The sequence below is a fragment of the Pelobates fuscus genome, chromosome 8 (genome assembly GCF_036172605.1).
Source record: "Pelobates fuscus isolate aPelFus1 chromosome 8, aPelFus1.pri, whole genome shotgun sequence".
Classification (NCBI taxonomy): domain Eukaryota; kingdom Metazoa; phylum Chordata; class Amphibia; order Anura; family Pelobatidae; genus Pelobates; species Pelobates fuscus.
In genome coordinates this window covers 120,735,161-120,750,508 of record NC_086324.1, presented here as the reverse complement: position 1 = coordinate 120,750,508, position 15,348 = coordinate 120,735,161, and the positions used below count along the sequence as shown (strand labels likewise).

The following is a 15,348-nucleotide window of genomic DNA, read 5'->3' as shown; positions in this document are numbered from 1 at the left end:
GGGGCTTTTGAACTGCAGCCCATGCAGTGATTGGTTTTCTGTGTCCTCTTTCTTGGAGATGAATCCAGAGAGATTCTAGGGCTTAAAAGACAAGGCCATGTGTTAATACTTCCAGGCCGTCAATGCCCCCATGAACTGGACTCACCTTTTTCTCATAGATCTACTTCTAATGGAAGTGGGAGAAGAATCCATCTAAGTTAAATAAGGTTACAATATTAGAAGAATAATAATAATAAAAAAATATTTCCAAGAAACATTAGCGATTTTTTAAAGCTTTACTAACCTTATGACGAATGCAGGAAGCAAAGACAGCCCACACTTACACCAATGCTTCTTATCACCTGTTCTGTTAATGGCTTGATAGACTCCACAGGAGCCTCCTGTATGTAATTAAAGTTAAAATTACAGAGCAGGAGATAAAAAAAAAAATCACTTTTTTAAGTTAGTTGCATCTTATTGAAAATGAAACCATTTATGTTTATGGCGTGTGAGCCACAGCCAAGGGAGGTATGGATAGTTCTGCATAATAGAAGCAAAAATGATTTAACTCCTAAATAGCAGAGAATTGAGTAGTGAGACTGCAGGGGCATGATCCATACACAAAAGGCTAAAGTTGTTTGGGTGACTATAGTATCACTTTAATTTTATAAAATAAGACAGAAAATTACATATTTGTCTTGTTCTTGTTGGGAAGAACAATTTGCTTTTGGTGACACCTTATTTAATTGTGTCTTAATTGATTACCTCTTATCCTATGTAGAATGCTGTTATTTTGCTTTGGTGTTACACTTGACAGGTTGAATGTAAACTCATCTCTGGCCTGCATCTTCTTGACCTCCTTCCACCCTCACCAGAAGCGTGTGGCATTGCAAGACACTTTTCTGATGTTTCCTTTTGAATTCCTTAAACTCAGGGTCTCCTATATGACTTGATCCTGGGTCATCTCCAGCCCTTCTGAAGTAATCTGTCCAGTCAGTCAGAAACATGTTGAACCCAAGCACCATGGAAACAGCAAACTGGCTAATACATTTAGGGAACAGGATTGCCCTAATTGTTCTCAGTAATGGAGTCTCCTATCACTACAACCTGTCTACCCTATCTGAATTAGACAAGCTGTTGCCTACGTGGCGCAATAATTTCAGAGTTGACCAAATCTGTTGTGACTACTGTCTTTCTTCTTCCCTCTCCCATACAACACCTAGATGTTCCACAGTTGTGTACCTCTTCTACCTATTCCTCATGTGCCTTACCTGTATCCAAATTGCTAAATGACTCCACTAAATTTTACTCAGAATGTTTAAATATTGATTTGAAACATAAAACTGTGTACTAAGTCACGTTCTCAAGCTTGAAGCACATATTGTTGACACAGAAGAATGGAACTTTTTGCAGAAATGAAGCCAGATAATACGATATTTACCTACACAAACACACTCACACATTCAGTTTCAAGCAATGGCAAACAGGGTATGTCTCCTACTGATTCTTTTGTTCTGAGCAAACCTCCTGTCCACATTCCATGCATTTCAAGAAATAAACTACCGTGGACTACTATATTAGCTGCTTAAAACAATGGTAACATCACTGTCTTAAAACTGGGCAGCCCAGGTTTTGAATCTCATTTAGAACACCTCGCCAGTAAGTGTCCTTTGGCAAGACACCTAACAGTATAATTCATTTTAGCAGAATTCTTTTCAACTAAATATTCCCTTAATAATTGCAGAATGCTGTGAATATGTTGCTACTTTTTCAGTAGGTTCCCACCGATTACCAAAGACACATTACATTCATTAAACCCAAGGAGATTTGGCTGTCAATACAGTCTTCAAGGGACACCATCAGTCTAGGTATTTTTCAGTTTTTCAGTAGAGGATGATATATCCTCTTACTCTGTGATCATTTATAGTTACTTACAGTAACAGTTTTATTCACTATAGTGAAAATTGTCAGAAATTCACAGAATTAAACATTTAGAGTAAAAATAGCTGAACTGAAAATATTCTCTAAGTCAGCTATACTTCCAGCTCAGGTATGTTGGTCTTTTAATTTCTGTTAATTCTAACTTAAGCAAAAAAAAACCTGGTAGTGCTGAGTACTTACAGAGCCCTCTCTACTGTGTACACGTGCAAAATATTTCAGCTAGCAGATGCTGATATCTGAGGGTTGCGAGTTAAAGGGACACTGTAGAACCCCAGACCACTTCAGCTCATTGAAGTGGTCTGGGTGTTGTGTCTCTTTTGCACCGTGGCCAGCTCTTAGTCTTAGTTGCTTCCTGGTTTAAATAGACCTTTAGTCCGGTATATGACGCTGGAAGTCCTCACGCTTTGAATGAGGACCTCTAGGTTCAGATATTTCCCCATAGGAAAGCATTGATTCAAGGAGGACACTAGCCTTACAGACTAAGTTTACAATCCATCTCGAGAACAGGAAGGACAAAAAAAAATGCATTTGAGAATTACACACTTGAAGAATACAAACAGAGTTATTCACTAAAGTGAGAATTGTGGAAATTTAAAATTACTTTAATATTCAAGACTAAAATAGCTAAACTGGAAAAATTGCCACGCTGTGGCAATAAGTTCCTCCTCATAGAGATGCATTGAATCAATGCATCTCTATGGGGAAAGTTCAGTGTCACGCTGAATGCCAATGCTGCACATTGTGCAGTACTGACACAGAAAGCACCTCTACTGGTCGTGTAACGAGCCAGTTATGTAAACACTGCCTTTTCTTTTAAAATATTATAATACAATATTATAGAGAACACTGTGAAATCATGTGCTTTTCTACCTTTGTTTCATAATAAAACAGATTTTAAAAATATATGTTTCATTATATGAAAGCCCTATTTGTCTTGCACTCTGTCCTTCATGTCTGTCTCGAGAATTGGCATGCAAAACTTAATGTCTTGACATTAGAAGTACCTATTTAGGTACCCGTGGTTGGACTATAGCAACCGAACGTGTTGTGGCATTGACACCATAATAATAATAACGGTTAAAAGTGTTAGTCAAACAGCCAAGATGGCGGAGGCCACGTGTGCGGGGACCGATCTGCAGATCCTGAGGCAGATGGCGGACGGGAACTGACTGCAAACGTGTTGGGACCCACACAGTACAGCAGCACCCGAACCCGGAGACACATCAGCAGCAAGACCCGGCACATCGCTCAACCCATATGGACGGAACCACCCATGGGACCGATCGCCCTTCTTCTGGGCTGGGTGCTCACCTAGAGGAACTCCTCTGCAGCCTGCCATACTCCCTGGGAGAAGACCGCGATCCGGCAGAACCCAGGGCCCACGATCCTGCTGAAGGGATCAATGGCGAAAGGGCACGAGCGCCTGTTAAGGCCTCAGGCTGAAGGCTGGTAGCCCATGGTAGCGGTACCACCACAACGTTGGGAAATCCTAAACCCGAGAGACGGAACCACGAAACGCTTACCCAGGTTTTGGGCCACAAACCCTCGCCACTGCCAACAGGTAAAAGCCTGTGGACTGCTTTGAACTGTCTGATTGCCTGGCTGCACACAATCCAGGGCTCAGCGGGCAGGGCCCGTACACAACAGGGCACAGCAGGCATTCTCCTCTGGGCAACATGCAGAAACAGACGGGACTTAACTCATCTATGTAATTATCATGCATACTGTGTTTTCTGCCTAAACGAACCAACATATGTCTTTTCACTGTGTTCAGTCATGCATGCAAACCCCTTAGCCCGTACTAAACAGTGATATCTTGAATTCTGCTTACTGCTGTCACTAGACTAACTGTATTTGTGTTAATAAGGTAAACTCACAACCCACATACCTCCTAGTGCTTAATACCACCATGAGTTACCATAACACTAGGCTAATCGGGCTGCAACCTTAACGCTACACAACCGGTGAGAGCCAAATATGGGAGGGCTACCTGCCTGTTAATATGCAGCTGATGCCTATCTACGCTATCAATCCCAGTCCGGCTGCATATGCTACCATTAACTGACACACCAAAACTTAGCAAAATGAGGCACTAAATCGTGTATTGTATACTGCACAGACGTTCCTGTTATCTGTTCGCGCTACTGAACAACGTATCCATATAGCCTGTTAAGCCCAGTTAGAACACCAAGTACACCCTCTTGGCATACCTGAGGGTATGCCATTAAAATTCTGTTTAATTGAGATGTTCTTATCCCCTGCTATGTTAATAGCTTGCTAGACCCTGCAAGAGCCTCCTGTATGTGATTAAAGTTCAATTTAGAGATTGAGATACAATTATTTAAGGTTAATTACATCTGTTTGAAACCAGGTTTTTTTTTCATGCAGGCTCTGTATGATATCCAGGGGAGGTGTGGCTAGGGCTGCATAAACAGAAACAAAGTGATTTAACTCCTAAATGACAATGAATTGAGCAGTGACATTTTAGGGGAATGATCTATACACTAAAACTGCTTTATTTAGCTAAAGTAATTTAGGTGACTATAGTGTTCCTTTAACAATTCACAAAACAGATCCCCCAGGGACTTCCTTTTTTGTACCCCTTGAGATTTTTTTCCCTGGGGCTACTTGTTCTTTAGTTTTCACATTTCTGTGAGGGTTACCCCCTTTATGGTTCTTCCTACACACATTTGCTAGCTCCCCATGAGGGAACTAGTTTACTTTTCAATCCTAAAACATAGCTGTTTGCTATATTGTACCCCAAAATGTATTTCACATTGAATTCCAGCCAATTAACACTTTAGTGACGAACTATGAAAAGTAATGTGGAATATGGTTCTTTAGAATCCCGTGACAACAGGATAAGAATTGCATGTTCTGATGGATGAAAACTGTTTGTAAGCCAGTTCCCCAGCAGGACCAAGTGCCCCCTCTCTTTGCAGACAGCACAAAGGCCTCTCTGATTGCAGCAGTCTGGAAAATATTGGACATGTCAAGCGCCTCCAGATGTGTGACCCTATGTGAACGTCAGCGTAGCACACACAGGCAAGGAGAAGGGAGGGCGGGCTGATGCATTTACATTCAGCGAGTTTCTCCCTTTTTCTGTGCTTTAAGCACTGAGCTAGGTCCCTCCGCCCTCAATCAAGGAAGTGGTTGCATATCTCAGAGGAAAAGGGAAGTTCTGAGAAACTCTGACACTCATTGCATTCAGTTACTGAGCCAGTGGCTGCATCCGTGTAGACTGCTCAGAGTCCACAGATTGCAGCTCATTATTATACCTGAAGGCCCCAGGGAGCTACAGGTGAGTGATATTTATTGTCGTAAACATTATCAGCGATGAGAACTGGAAATCTATACTCGTATACAGGCTCACAAGGGAAGGGTCTTATTAGACTTTTGAGACTTTAGCAGACATTCCCTTTAACACTAATTGAAGACCCCCCAGCATATTACGGTATTGGTGCAATATTTGTCTTCCTAAAACAAACGTGTGGTGAGATTTGTTGTCCGTATCAGACTCTAATCCATGTGATCCCTTTTTTTTTTCTTTCTCAATATCTCCAGCATAATTACAGAATACTAACATTGGGTATTCACTGAATCCCTAATTAAAGAAAATTGAAATCCAATTTGTAAAATTTAGGCAACTGTAGTCAAAATGTGACTATTACAAAGCCTGAGACTGTTAACATATCCACTATAGGCTGGTTTTCTTTTCATTCATATTTCAAATTGTTTCTTTTTGAAGTTTAGTGAATAAACCCTTAATATTGAGCAATCCTATGTAGACCAATGTCTTTGTGATGGCTCAATGGGTGACTTTCTATGCTATTGTATGGGTTTTGTCATTGTGTCCAATGAACTGCCTAATTGCATTATGAAAGCTTTAAGTTATTACTTTATCCTTAATGTGGCAAAGCATCATGGGAGTTTTAGTTCTGAAATTATTTGTCTGTAGTAAACTCTTGTAATTTGTAGTTCTCTCTCATTGTTGGATGATCTGTCTTGCCTTTTCAGAATAACCTTTTTACTGATTCAGTCAGTGTAAACTAGGACAGTACTGCCTCTCTGGCCACCTTAAATGTCAGGGTGTGTACATCTGTTTAGATTTTTTCCCTAGAGCACTCAGATCAACTGTCAGCCAGAATTTTGCAATGACTGGAACAATTGATCGATTCCATTAAACAATGCTAGAAAATTAGGAAAGCTACTATGTGACATGTGGGCTTGCAGTACAGGTTTTAGGAGGAAGTAGCAATTAAATTACCCTACAAACAGCAAATGACAAAAACACAGACAACAAAGGAAATTGACTAATTCTAGAATCTGGAGATATTTCTGCATTTGTCTTAAGCTGTTTTAGCAGTTGTTTAGCCGAATATAAATATATATATCTTACCTAATTAGATAGGTTAGCAACAGTGCAATGATGCTACTTTGATACCAAAGGACCTCATTCTTAACCCCTTAAGGACACACACATATGTGACATGTCATGATTCCCTTTTATTCCAGAATTTTGGTCCTTAAGAGGTTAAAGGAACTTGTTTCTCACACATGCACAGCCAGCCAAGTGTGTCCTTCCCATATCTCCTCTGACTTATCAGCTGCAGAGAGGCCAAGGCCCCCCCAGGTTTTTTTTTTTTTTTATTTTATTTTTTTTAAACCTCAAAGACTGAGAATGGCAGCCACAAACAGCAATCTGTAATGGTTACTGTGTTCAGCCTGTCCCTTGAACTAGACTGGCTACTTTCAGTCCTCAGAGTTGCCCACTCAAGCAGGTCTGATATTAGATGAGCGAAGGACAGGTCTTGCATATGGGCATGGCAGACATATATATTGTATTGTGATTTTTCATTTAGTAGTGGAGTCTCCTGAATCTGGGTGACAGAGCTTAGTTTGGCAGCAAAACCACGTGGGACGTGGTAGGTCAAAGTCCCTGCCCACTACAGGCCTTCTAAAACGGTATAAAAGCACAAGAGTAATTTTGTAGTGCTGCTTATTTCAGCTTTACATGGTCTTTATACACTAGAAAGTTGTGCTTACAAAATTATTTGGCAAAAAGAACATCTATATAATGAAGCATAATGTTGCATAGAAATTACATTCTTATTTTATGCAAGTTTTTTGTTTTTTTAAGTTTAGCTCAAATCTGTATGATTGGTCTTCACATACAATACCGTAGTATTGCAAGAGCATTCATACAATTTGAGTCTGCATTTTAGGTGAGATCCATTGACCAGGGCAAGTAAATTAAAAGAGATTGTTATATCACTTGAATTGTTGCGAGAGATGAGATACATTTTTAAGTGTCTAGGGCTGGCAACAAATATTTTAACATGTTCACCACAAAATGCATTGGAGCTCAGAAATGTTTCAAAAGCAGGAAGAGGTTAGATGAGTCATCATACACAACCACCAACTTCTGCATATGCCTTTACACTATTTGTCCTTAAATAGACACATGTATGGTAAAACAAATTCACTTCTGCTTTATATAATTCAAAAAAGACATTAAGATAACTTTTAAATGTGAAATCAATTTTTTTTTTTTTTTTTTTTTTTATTATTTCGTTGCTCTGGGGATTTAATGAAACTTTACATCATGGCAGAAACTGTCTGGGGAAAGAATATAACTGAATGCCATAATGATTTTATAGAGCTAACTAAATAAAAGTACATCTGGTATGTTAAAGTTCTCTGGAAGGAGGTTGGACTTTTTAGAAGAATTTAGTTAAGCTAAAGCATTGAGTTTTCTGATGATTTGGCACTATATACATATGTGACCCAGAGCTTTACATTACAGTTTGTGAATTGAGATGTGCATGTTTTAGCAATACTTAGTGGATTTTTATTTATTTATAAAATATTTTACCAGGATGGATACATTGAGATTTCTCTTGTTTTCAAGTATGTCCTGGGTCCAGAAACCATTGCATTGTTACAATAGGATATAATATTACAAAAAATACAACATGTATATCACACATAAATATATGCAGTAGTAACATCACTGCAGATCTTACGGCTTGACTGGTGTGCAGATTTTTGTTTAACAAACCTTTAACATTTTGTTAATAAAATTAATATGCATATACAGGGCTAGCGTAAGATCCTAAAATAATTTTTGAAAGAGAAATAGATTAACCATTATACGTAGAGTTTTATAGGAACATGAGATATACAACATTTTCATTTAATCCTTTTGGAGCCACTGTGCCAAAGGAATATATCCAATAGGCTTCTTTTTGCAAAAGTAGTTTGGATCTGTTTCCCCCATGTATTGAGGTAGTAGGGGGGATATGATCAATGGCCATGAATCTCAATGGTAGTCTGTGTTGGACTGACAAAAAATGTTTAGCCACTTGAATGTCCATACGTTGGTCACAGAATGCTGTCGTTATAGCAGATCGATGACCTCTGATCCGATTTTCTAAATTTTAAATCAATCTTTCCTTCATAAGATCAACCACAGGGACATGTAATTAGGGATGTTACATGGTCTTTGGCACACAAAATATAATGTTGAATGGGGATGCGTTTGCCACTGTGAGGGTGTGAAAATGAGGTACCACTGATCGTGTGGCTACACGTAACACAACCACTGCACTTGACCCATCCATTTTTAATGAATAGAGTGGGCTTCCTGCAGCAATGTACAGGATTAGTCCGTCCCAAAAGATTTTTCAAAGTTCCGTTTCATTTATAACTGATTATGCGACATTTCCAAAACCTTAGGTAGGTAAATTATCACATTGCAGCAATCTCCAATATTTATTAATGGAGTCTCTTTTTTATATATGCAGTACATATAAGGAATGTAAATGTCAGAAACATCTTATTTTGTTTCATCTCATCCAATTTTTAAAAGCACAAAATAGAGAAGGTCAATCATGATTAAAAATCCAATCAGGTATATAGTTGTCTTAATGGAACTCCCCATCTCATGCTGAATTAAAGTGGCACTGTCTTGTCAAACTTACCTTTCTCTTATTGTTTCCTCTTCTCTTCCTCTCTCGGAATCTGTTCTTCTTTTTCTTTATTTCTGATCTAGTTGCAGCGCCCATCTTCTGAATATAATATTTGTTCTAGAATCTGAAATGTTTCATGGTTAGTGTCTAGTAACACATCTCCAGATTGAACTCAATTGGAGGTCCCTTGTAGTTCATTGTCCTCTACGTGGGAAATAATGGTATGTATGTTAACGCTTCACATCAAGAGTTACAAGGAAAACATCACAGTCCAAAAGAATGTCTTTAAAGCGCAAAACATAACGTCAGAGATGTCCTTCTCACATGTAGGCAAAGCCAGCATTGGTGCATTATAAAGACCATTCAACTGCTTGCTAATGTGTTCTAGGAGCTCATCCATGGCTGACATGATGGATCTACTTGGAGGTCTTTTTGAATTTTGAGGAGAGTAAGTTAAGATGGGACACATGGAATGTTTCTCAAATGAAAAATTTTGCTTCACAATAGGTAATGTATGAGGCTTCCAGACCTCTGTCAATGGTAGCTTTGATAATGGTACTGGAGGTCTCCATAGGGTTGGAAAGTGAGGGAAATATGTCTCTGTCACTGAGTCATTCTGATAGTCATCGTAATTCATGAGATCAATAACGCTGCCCTTATCATCAAAGTAGGATCCTTAATGGCTCTCTCTGCCTGAGAAATCTTACTGTGGGGACATTTATCAGCAGTGTGTGCAGGCAAGCTGTCTGACCTTACAGAAGTCGATCAGAATGGTGCCCAAACATTTCAAGGAGTCTATCGACAGGGTTTAGAATGTACAAAATTCCATTTAAATGCATCTAGGCTACAGGTGGCCACAAAGGACAACCCTTTAGATAGTATGACAGTCTCAACAGGAGTCATAGTGTGTTAAATTGAAAATGGCCATCATACTTGCACGATAAGAGTGCTATTAGTGCTATATTCTACACTATGCTTTTTATCTTTATATGAGCTTTGGAGCCTTATTTTACTTTCTGTGCAATTTTCTCCAACGTTTTGGCTGTCTGTAATGCGTTGTATAGTTGCAGGGGTTAATTTGACTTTACTTTAGGACTGGTTTGTCTGGTTCTCTCACTTTAGACACTTAATGCACATCTTGCTTCCAGCTTTTTTGGCTGTTGGTGATGTCTTGTAAGGGTTCATTTCACTCTCCCCCAGACCGGTTGGTCCGGATCTCTGATTTGGACACAGCCTTTTTTTTTTTCTTCAAATCTTTTTTTTTTTTCATCCTCCTTTCCTCTGGTGTACACTTACCTGTTGATGGCAAAGCTAGACATTGCATTTGTTTGCTGCACATTGTCTTGAAAAAAGTCCCAGTTTAGATGAGTGAAATGTTGCTTGTATCTTTGGCAACAATTGACCTGCTTTTCACAATAAAGCCATTAACACATTAGGAAGGCCTCGGAGTTCTCTCTTATTAAGTTGATTTGGCTGGGGTTTAGCACCAGGGTGAAAATTTTGGGAGATGTCAAGTGCAAAGTTTAAGAGGTGGGGGGGGGAGAGGGTATATGTGTATATGTGTATATATATATATATATATATATATATATATATATATATATATATATATTCCAAAAAAACAAAAGAAAGTTGAACAGGTATTATGGGCCTTGTATACTACGGCAATACAGCTGGCAAAGCATCATGGGACTTAAAGCTATATGGGATATTTCTTCACCACCCTGATGTAGAATATAAATGTTGGGATGGAGAGGAGGTTGCAAACTCTGCATCTATTGGCTTTAATCTATTCTATTACTGTCTTGCAGATATGTCTTTCCACAGCTTTCTCTTGGAACCAATCAGCTGTCATGCGTGGAATAAAGATGGAACACGTGAGTAGTCTTTCTTAAATCCTTCTTTTCTTCACTGATAAACTGTTACATTGATTGAAATCAACATGTAACATTTAAAGATCACTGCGATATAAAACGCATGCAGTGAGCAAAAACAAACAAGAATCTATTGATTATCCGGAAGTGTGATTTTATATACTAAATTGATATAGAATCTATATACGTGCAAAGATGTAAAATTGATGTAAATATTGTTAAAGTGAACCTGCTATGAAAACATAACTTGCCTTAAATCACCCGAAATATATTTACATCATATATCACAAAGATGCATTTTGTATTCAGTGTAAACTATTGAGATGTACTACATGCACCTCGCTTCCATCACTGCCATCTTCTGAGGTTGTGGGAGTTTTTCTTCTTGTAACACCAACCTCTGGCCTTATTTCATGGATTGCTTCACATAGCAGGACAAACCTCCTCAGTGGCCCTGGCATGCTGGCTTATGAACGCAGTGAAGTGGTCTTCTACTCTCTAGCCAGAACTAGCAGCGATGGCTAAGGGGTTTCCTTAGTGCAGGGGAGAGCAGAAGGACCATCTGTGGGAGGTCTTTTCTGCTCTCTTTTATCAGTCAGTTCATCGGCATAGCGTCTATACCGAAGACTTGAGTGAGAGGTGGGAGAAGATGTATTTTTAGATAGATCTTTCTCCCAATTTATACATTTGTTAGCAAACCTGCTACGGCAATGTATAAATTTCATGCTCCTTTTCAAAGAGCATAAGTAGTTTGGGGCATGACCGGTCCCTTTTAATTTAGTTTTTAAACACACGTGAATGTGTTTGCATGGTATCATTCAGAGAGATTGTTTGCTACATTCTTAGGACTTAGGATCCTTATGTTGCTGACCTCACATCAGGATATATTAAGACCTAGTTATTGCAGACTGCTGCTTTTTAGGCTTGTACCTTTTGTCACCTATAGCCATCACAGCATCCTATGTTTATATTTAGTAATGGGATCCAACTTCTGGCAATAGGGGGTATATAGGTTTTATCCAATAGACCTCTCTATATTCTTACATTTAGGTCTGTGGCACTATAGCATTATGGGCTATTTATTCTGACGAAATCTAAAGCAGATTAGTGCCTACTATCAGCCTTATTTTTTGACTATACCCCCTAATTTTTCCATAGGGTGACATTTATTTATTTGACAAAGCGACCCAGCTTCCTTCTCTCTCCAATACACTGAATAGTTGCCTAGGTTCACTGAGATATTGTTACAAATTACAAATTATATAATCACATTTTGATATTATCTATCTCATAGATAAACCTAGTAACTTCTCTACAAAGATGTACTGAACATTCAGCAAATAACAGATGATTCCTATATCTATATATATTGTATTCTTTCACTGTATATACACATTTTCACTGTTCTTTTATTTCTATTTTTTTTTTTAATCTTTCTTTTATTGAGGCATTTATAATACGGGGTACAGAGTAAAGAGTAGGGAATGCATAATTTGTACAGAGTGGGAACAAGACAACGCAAGAAAGCATTTCCTATGAGTGTCAGCCTCATTTTATAGTAATAGAGTGTAGCACAGTTATACCAACAAGGTGAGCGATCAGTAGTAAAAGTAACAAAGCATCGTAACCGCAGGCTTAATACAGATCTGAACATTTCAGTCGTGAAGCAAAGGAATTAGTGCATACGCTAAATTAGAAAACATATATTCAGTTTCTAAATTCTTGGAGATCTGTCTCATTTTTATATGTACAAAACATGCTAGGCAAGCTGATAACAATTTGCTATGCTATGTAACGACGTGTAACCATTAGAGGGCAGTGTCAGCACAGCTTAGGTTGTGTAAATAAAAGGATGATGGTCAACAGGCTTGATGGGTTAGAAGGTATGAAATATATGGCGGTAGCGTGTGGGTTAGCCGGAGGTTGGGCAATAGCCCTAGGCAAGTTAAAGGACCACTATAGTGCCAGGAAAACATACTCGTTTTCCTGGCACTATAGTGCCCTGAGGGTGCCCCCACCCTCGGGGTCCCCCTCCCGCCGGGCTCTGGAGAGAGGAAGGGGTTAAACTTACCTCTTTTTCCAGCGCCGGGCGGGGAGCTTTCCTCCTCCTCTCCTTCTTCCTTGCGACGTCATCGGCTGAATGCGCATGCGCGGCAGGAGCCGCGCTCGCATTCAGCCGGTCGCATAGGAAAGCATTTACAATGCTTTCCTATGGACGCTTGCGTGCTCTCACTGTGATTTTCACAGTGAGAATCACGCAAGCGCCTCTAGCGGCTGTCAATGAGACAGCCACTAGAGGTTTTGGAGGCTGGATTAACCCTCAGTATAAACATAGCAGTTTCTCTGAAACTACTATGTTTAAAAAAAAAAAAAAAGGGTTAATCCTAGAGGGACCTGGCACCCAGACCATTTCATTAAGCTGAAGTGGTCTGGGTGCCTAGAGTGGTCCTTTAAGTGTTAGCATCCCCAGGGCAGACCTAGTGTACATTGTGACAGTATAGGAGTCAAATAGGCTATGTGGTCGCGTGTGCCATGCGTGAGTGAGGATTCCTAAGCTGTGGTCTGCGGGTCTAAGTAGATCTATTCAAAAGCGTCAGGCCTGCTGTACTCTAGTAGTAATACTGTACAGTGGGTTTTAATAGGCCCTTAAGTGTGTCATGGCAGTCTCTAGTCCATCATATTGCCGTAGCGGACATGCAGGGTTTGTCTGCAACGTGAGTAGTGCGGCCGGTGATCTGGGTACGTTCTGTCTCACGGTCAAAAGTGTCCGTGAGCTGGTCCTGCAGGTCGATGAGTCCCCTGTCAGCCAATGCCCATGCGGAGTGCGAAGGGACCTCGTAGTTGGGACCTCCCCCAGCGGGCGTTATGGTGTCTCTGTTGAGAAGCCTCCCTCCAGTCCCCAGGTGCTGGAAAGGCCTGCACCAGCGTTCCACAGACTCGGGTGCCTCTTTGGGCCGGTCTCCCCTTTGTCGGGCGCCTCTGGAAGCCCGGGTGTTCTGCCGCCGCCGCCAGCGGCGGTCGGGCTTCGGGCGTTGTGGTCGGTGCCTTGGAGATAATCTCTGATTGGCCGTCTTCCCAGGTCGGCCCTGAGGGCGTACAATAGTGGTAGCTCTGCATGCGGTGCCTTGGTGCGGCCCGCTCTCATGCCGTCTCCTTCTCTGCTTGTTGTGCTCGCAGAGATGCTTCTTAGGGGTAGGCTTCTGCACAGTGTAAAGGCAGGTTTTAGCTGTTGCTCGTTGGGCCATGCGGAGCCAGAAGTTGTGGCAGATGGCATTAAACCTGGCCTCGAATAGATCCTCCCAGGGAGTGTCCGGGTCATCGGGCTTGGTATTCCACGTGGCGGCCATCTTGGTCGCGCCATGGGTTCCCTGTCGTGTGGTGCCCTCACTCTCTGGTTCCCCTGAGGTGTTCATCCTTCCACCTTGAGTGGACCGGGATATCCCCCACCGGTCCGGGGGGGGGGGGGCGGGTCAGAGTGCAGTGGGTCCGCTGGTCAAGCCGGAACGTCGGGAGGTTGGCCGCCTCTCCCCCGTCCAGGTGCCATCAGGCCGCAGCAGGGCTCTCGGGCTATTGTCGGTATAGGTGCTTGTGATGCATTTGATGTCGCTTGCCCGGAGTCCCCTGGGTGCCAGTGCTTCCAGGTATCGGTAAATGAGCCCTGAATATAGGCTTTTTAAATGCGTTTTCGTCGAGTTATAGCAGGAACTCATGAAGTGTGCGTCTGCTCTGCCTGGCAGTCAGGCTCCGGTCCCGTTCTTTTATTTCTTCTCCTTTGTTCCCTAAGAGAGATTTTAATAAAAAAAATTTTTTTTTTCAATATATATCATTCAAGTTCTATACTGCCAATTTGCTGCCATAAAATCATGAACAACTTGCATTCAGGGTATAGGGACTGATAATTGGGAGAATTTCGTTATAATCCTGGTTCAGTCTCTTTCTCTCTTTATTTACATTTCCTCTAGGGTTATGCCCTTATACCCTGCAACCCCACCAACTCCACTGTAGGATTCTTTTGGTCTTTCACTGGACGTTGTGTCATTAACCTTGTATAGCATTTTGTTTATCTCTAAAAACTAGTACGTCAGCAGCCAAACGTATGGAATTTAGTATGTCCTCAATGTATGTATTGTCTGTTACTAAGCTTTTTAAATACAAAGTCTAATGCGTGTTTGTGCGTGTACAAATGTATATATTTTAAAATGGCTCTCAAACAATTAATCTTTGAAATTCCAATGTCACCAAAAGAGATGTATATGTAACAACGTAGGACTACTTCTTCCCATGTAAGTGCCATCTTTAGCAATGGGTGGCTGATGGTAGCAATCATCTTGTGTTATGAGGAAAAAGATGCATGGGGCACCTTCCATAGACCCCATTTATGGTCTGGCAAGGGCATTCCAATATATATATTTTTTTTAAGGGACAGATTCCTAGAATCACCAGTGGTTCTTAGGGGGTGTCCATGTAAACACCAGCAGGAGTCTTGGGTCATCTGCTTTACTAGCTTTCCGGCTGGAACAGTTTTAGGCAAATTACAGGAACTATGAATTCCGTTGTTTCCCATTAATATCTTCCTTCCTGAA

At 40.7% G+C, this 15,348-nt stretch overlaps 1 protein-coding gene across 1 annotated transcript in view; it reads left to right on the top strand.

Annotated features, from left to right (window-relative positions):
• Positions 1-5,077: 5,077 nt before the first annotated feature.
• Positions 5,078-15,348, top strand: part of ARPC1B (actin related protein 2/3 complex subunit 1B) — a 41,811-nt gene continuing 31,540 nt past the window's right edge. Inside the window, exons 1-2 of the mRNA XM_063430263.1 lie at positions 5,078-5,221; positions 10,703-10,768. Of these exons, the coding sequence (XP_063286333.1) occupies positions 10,705-10,768 (64 nt within the window). The 5' untranslated portion in view covers positions 5,078-5,221; positions 10,703-10,704. The remainder of the gene's footprint in view (positions 5,222-10,702; positions 10,769-15,348) is intronic.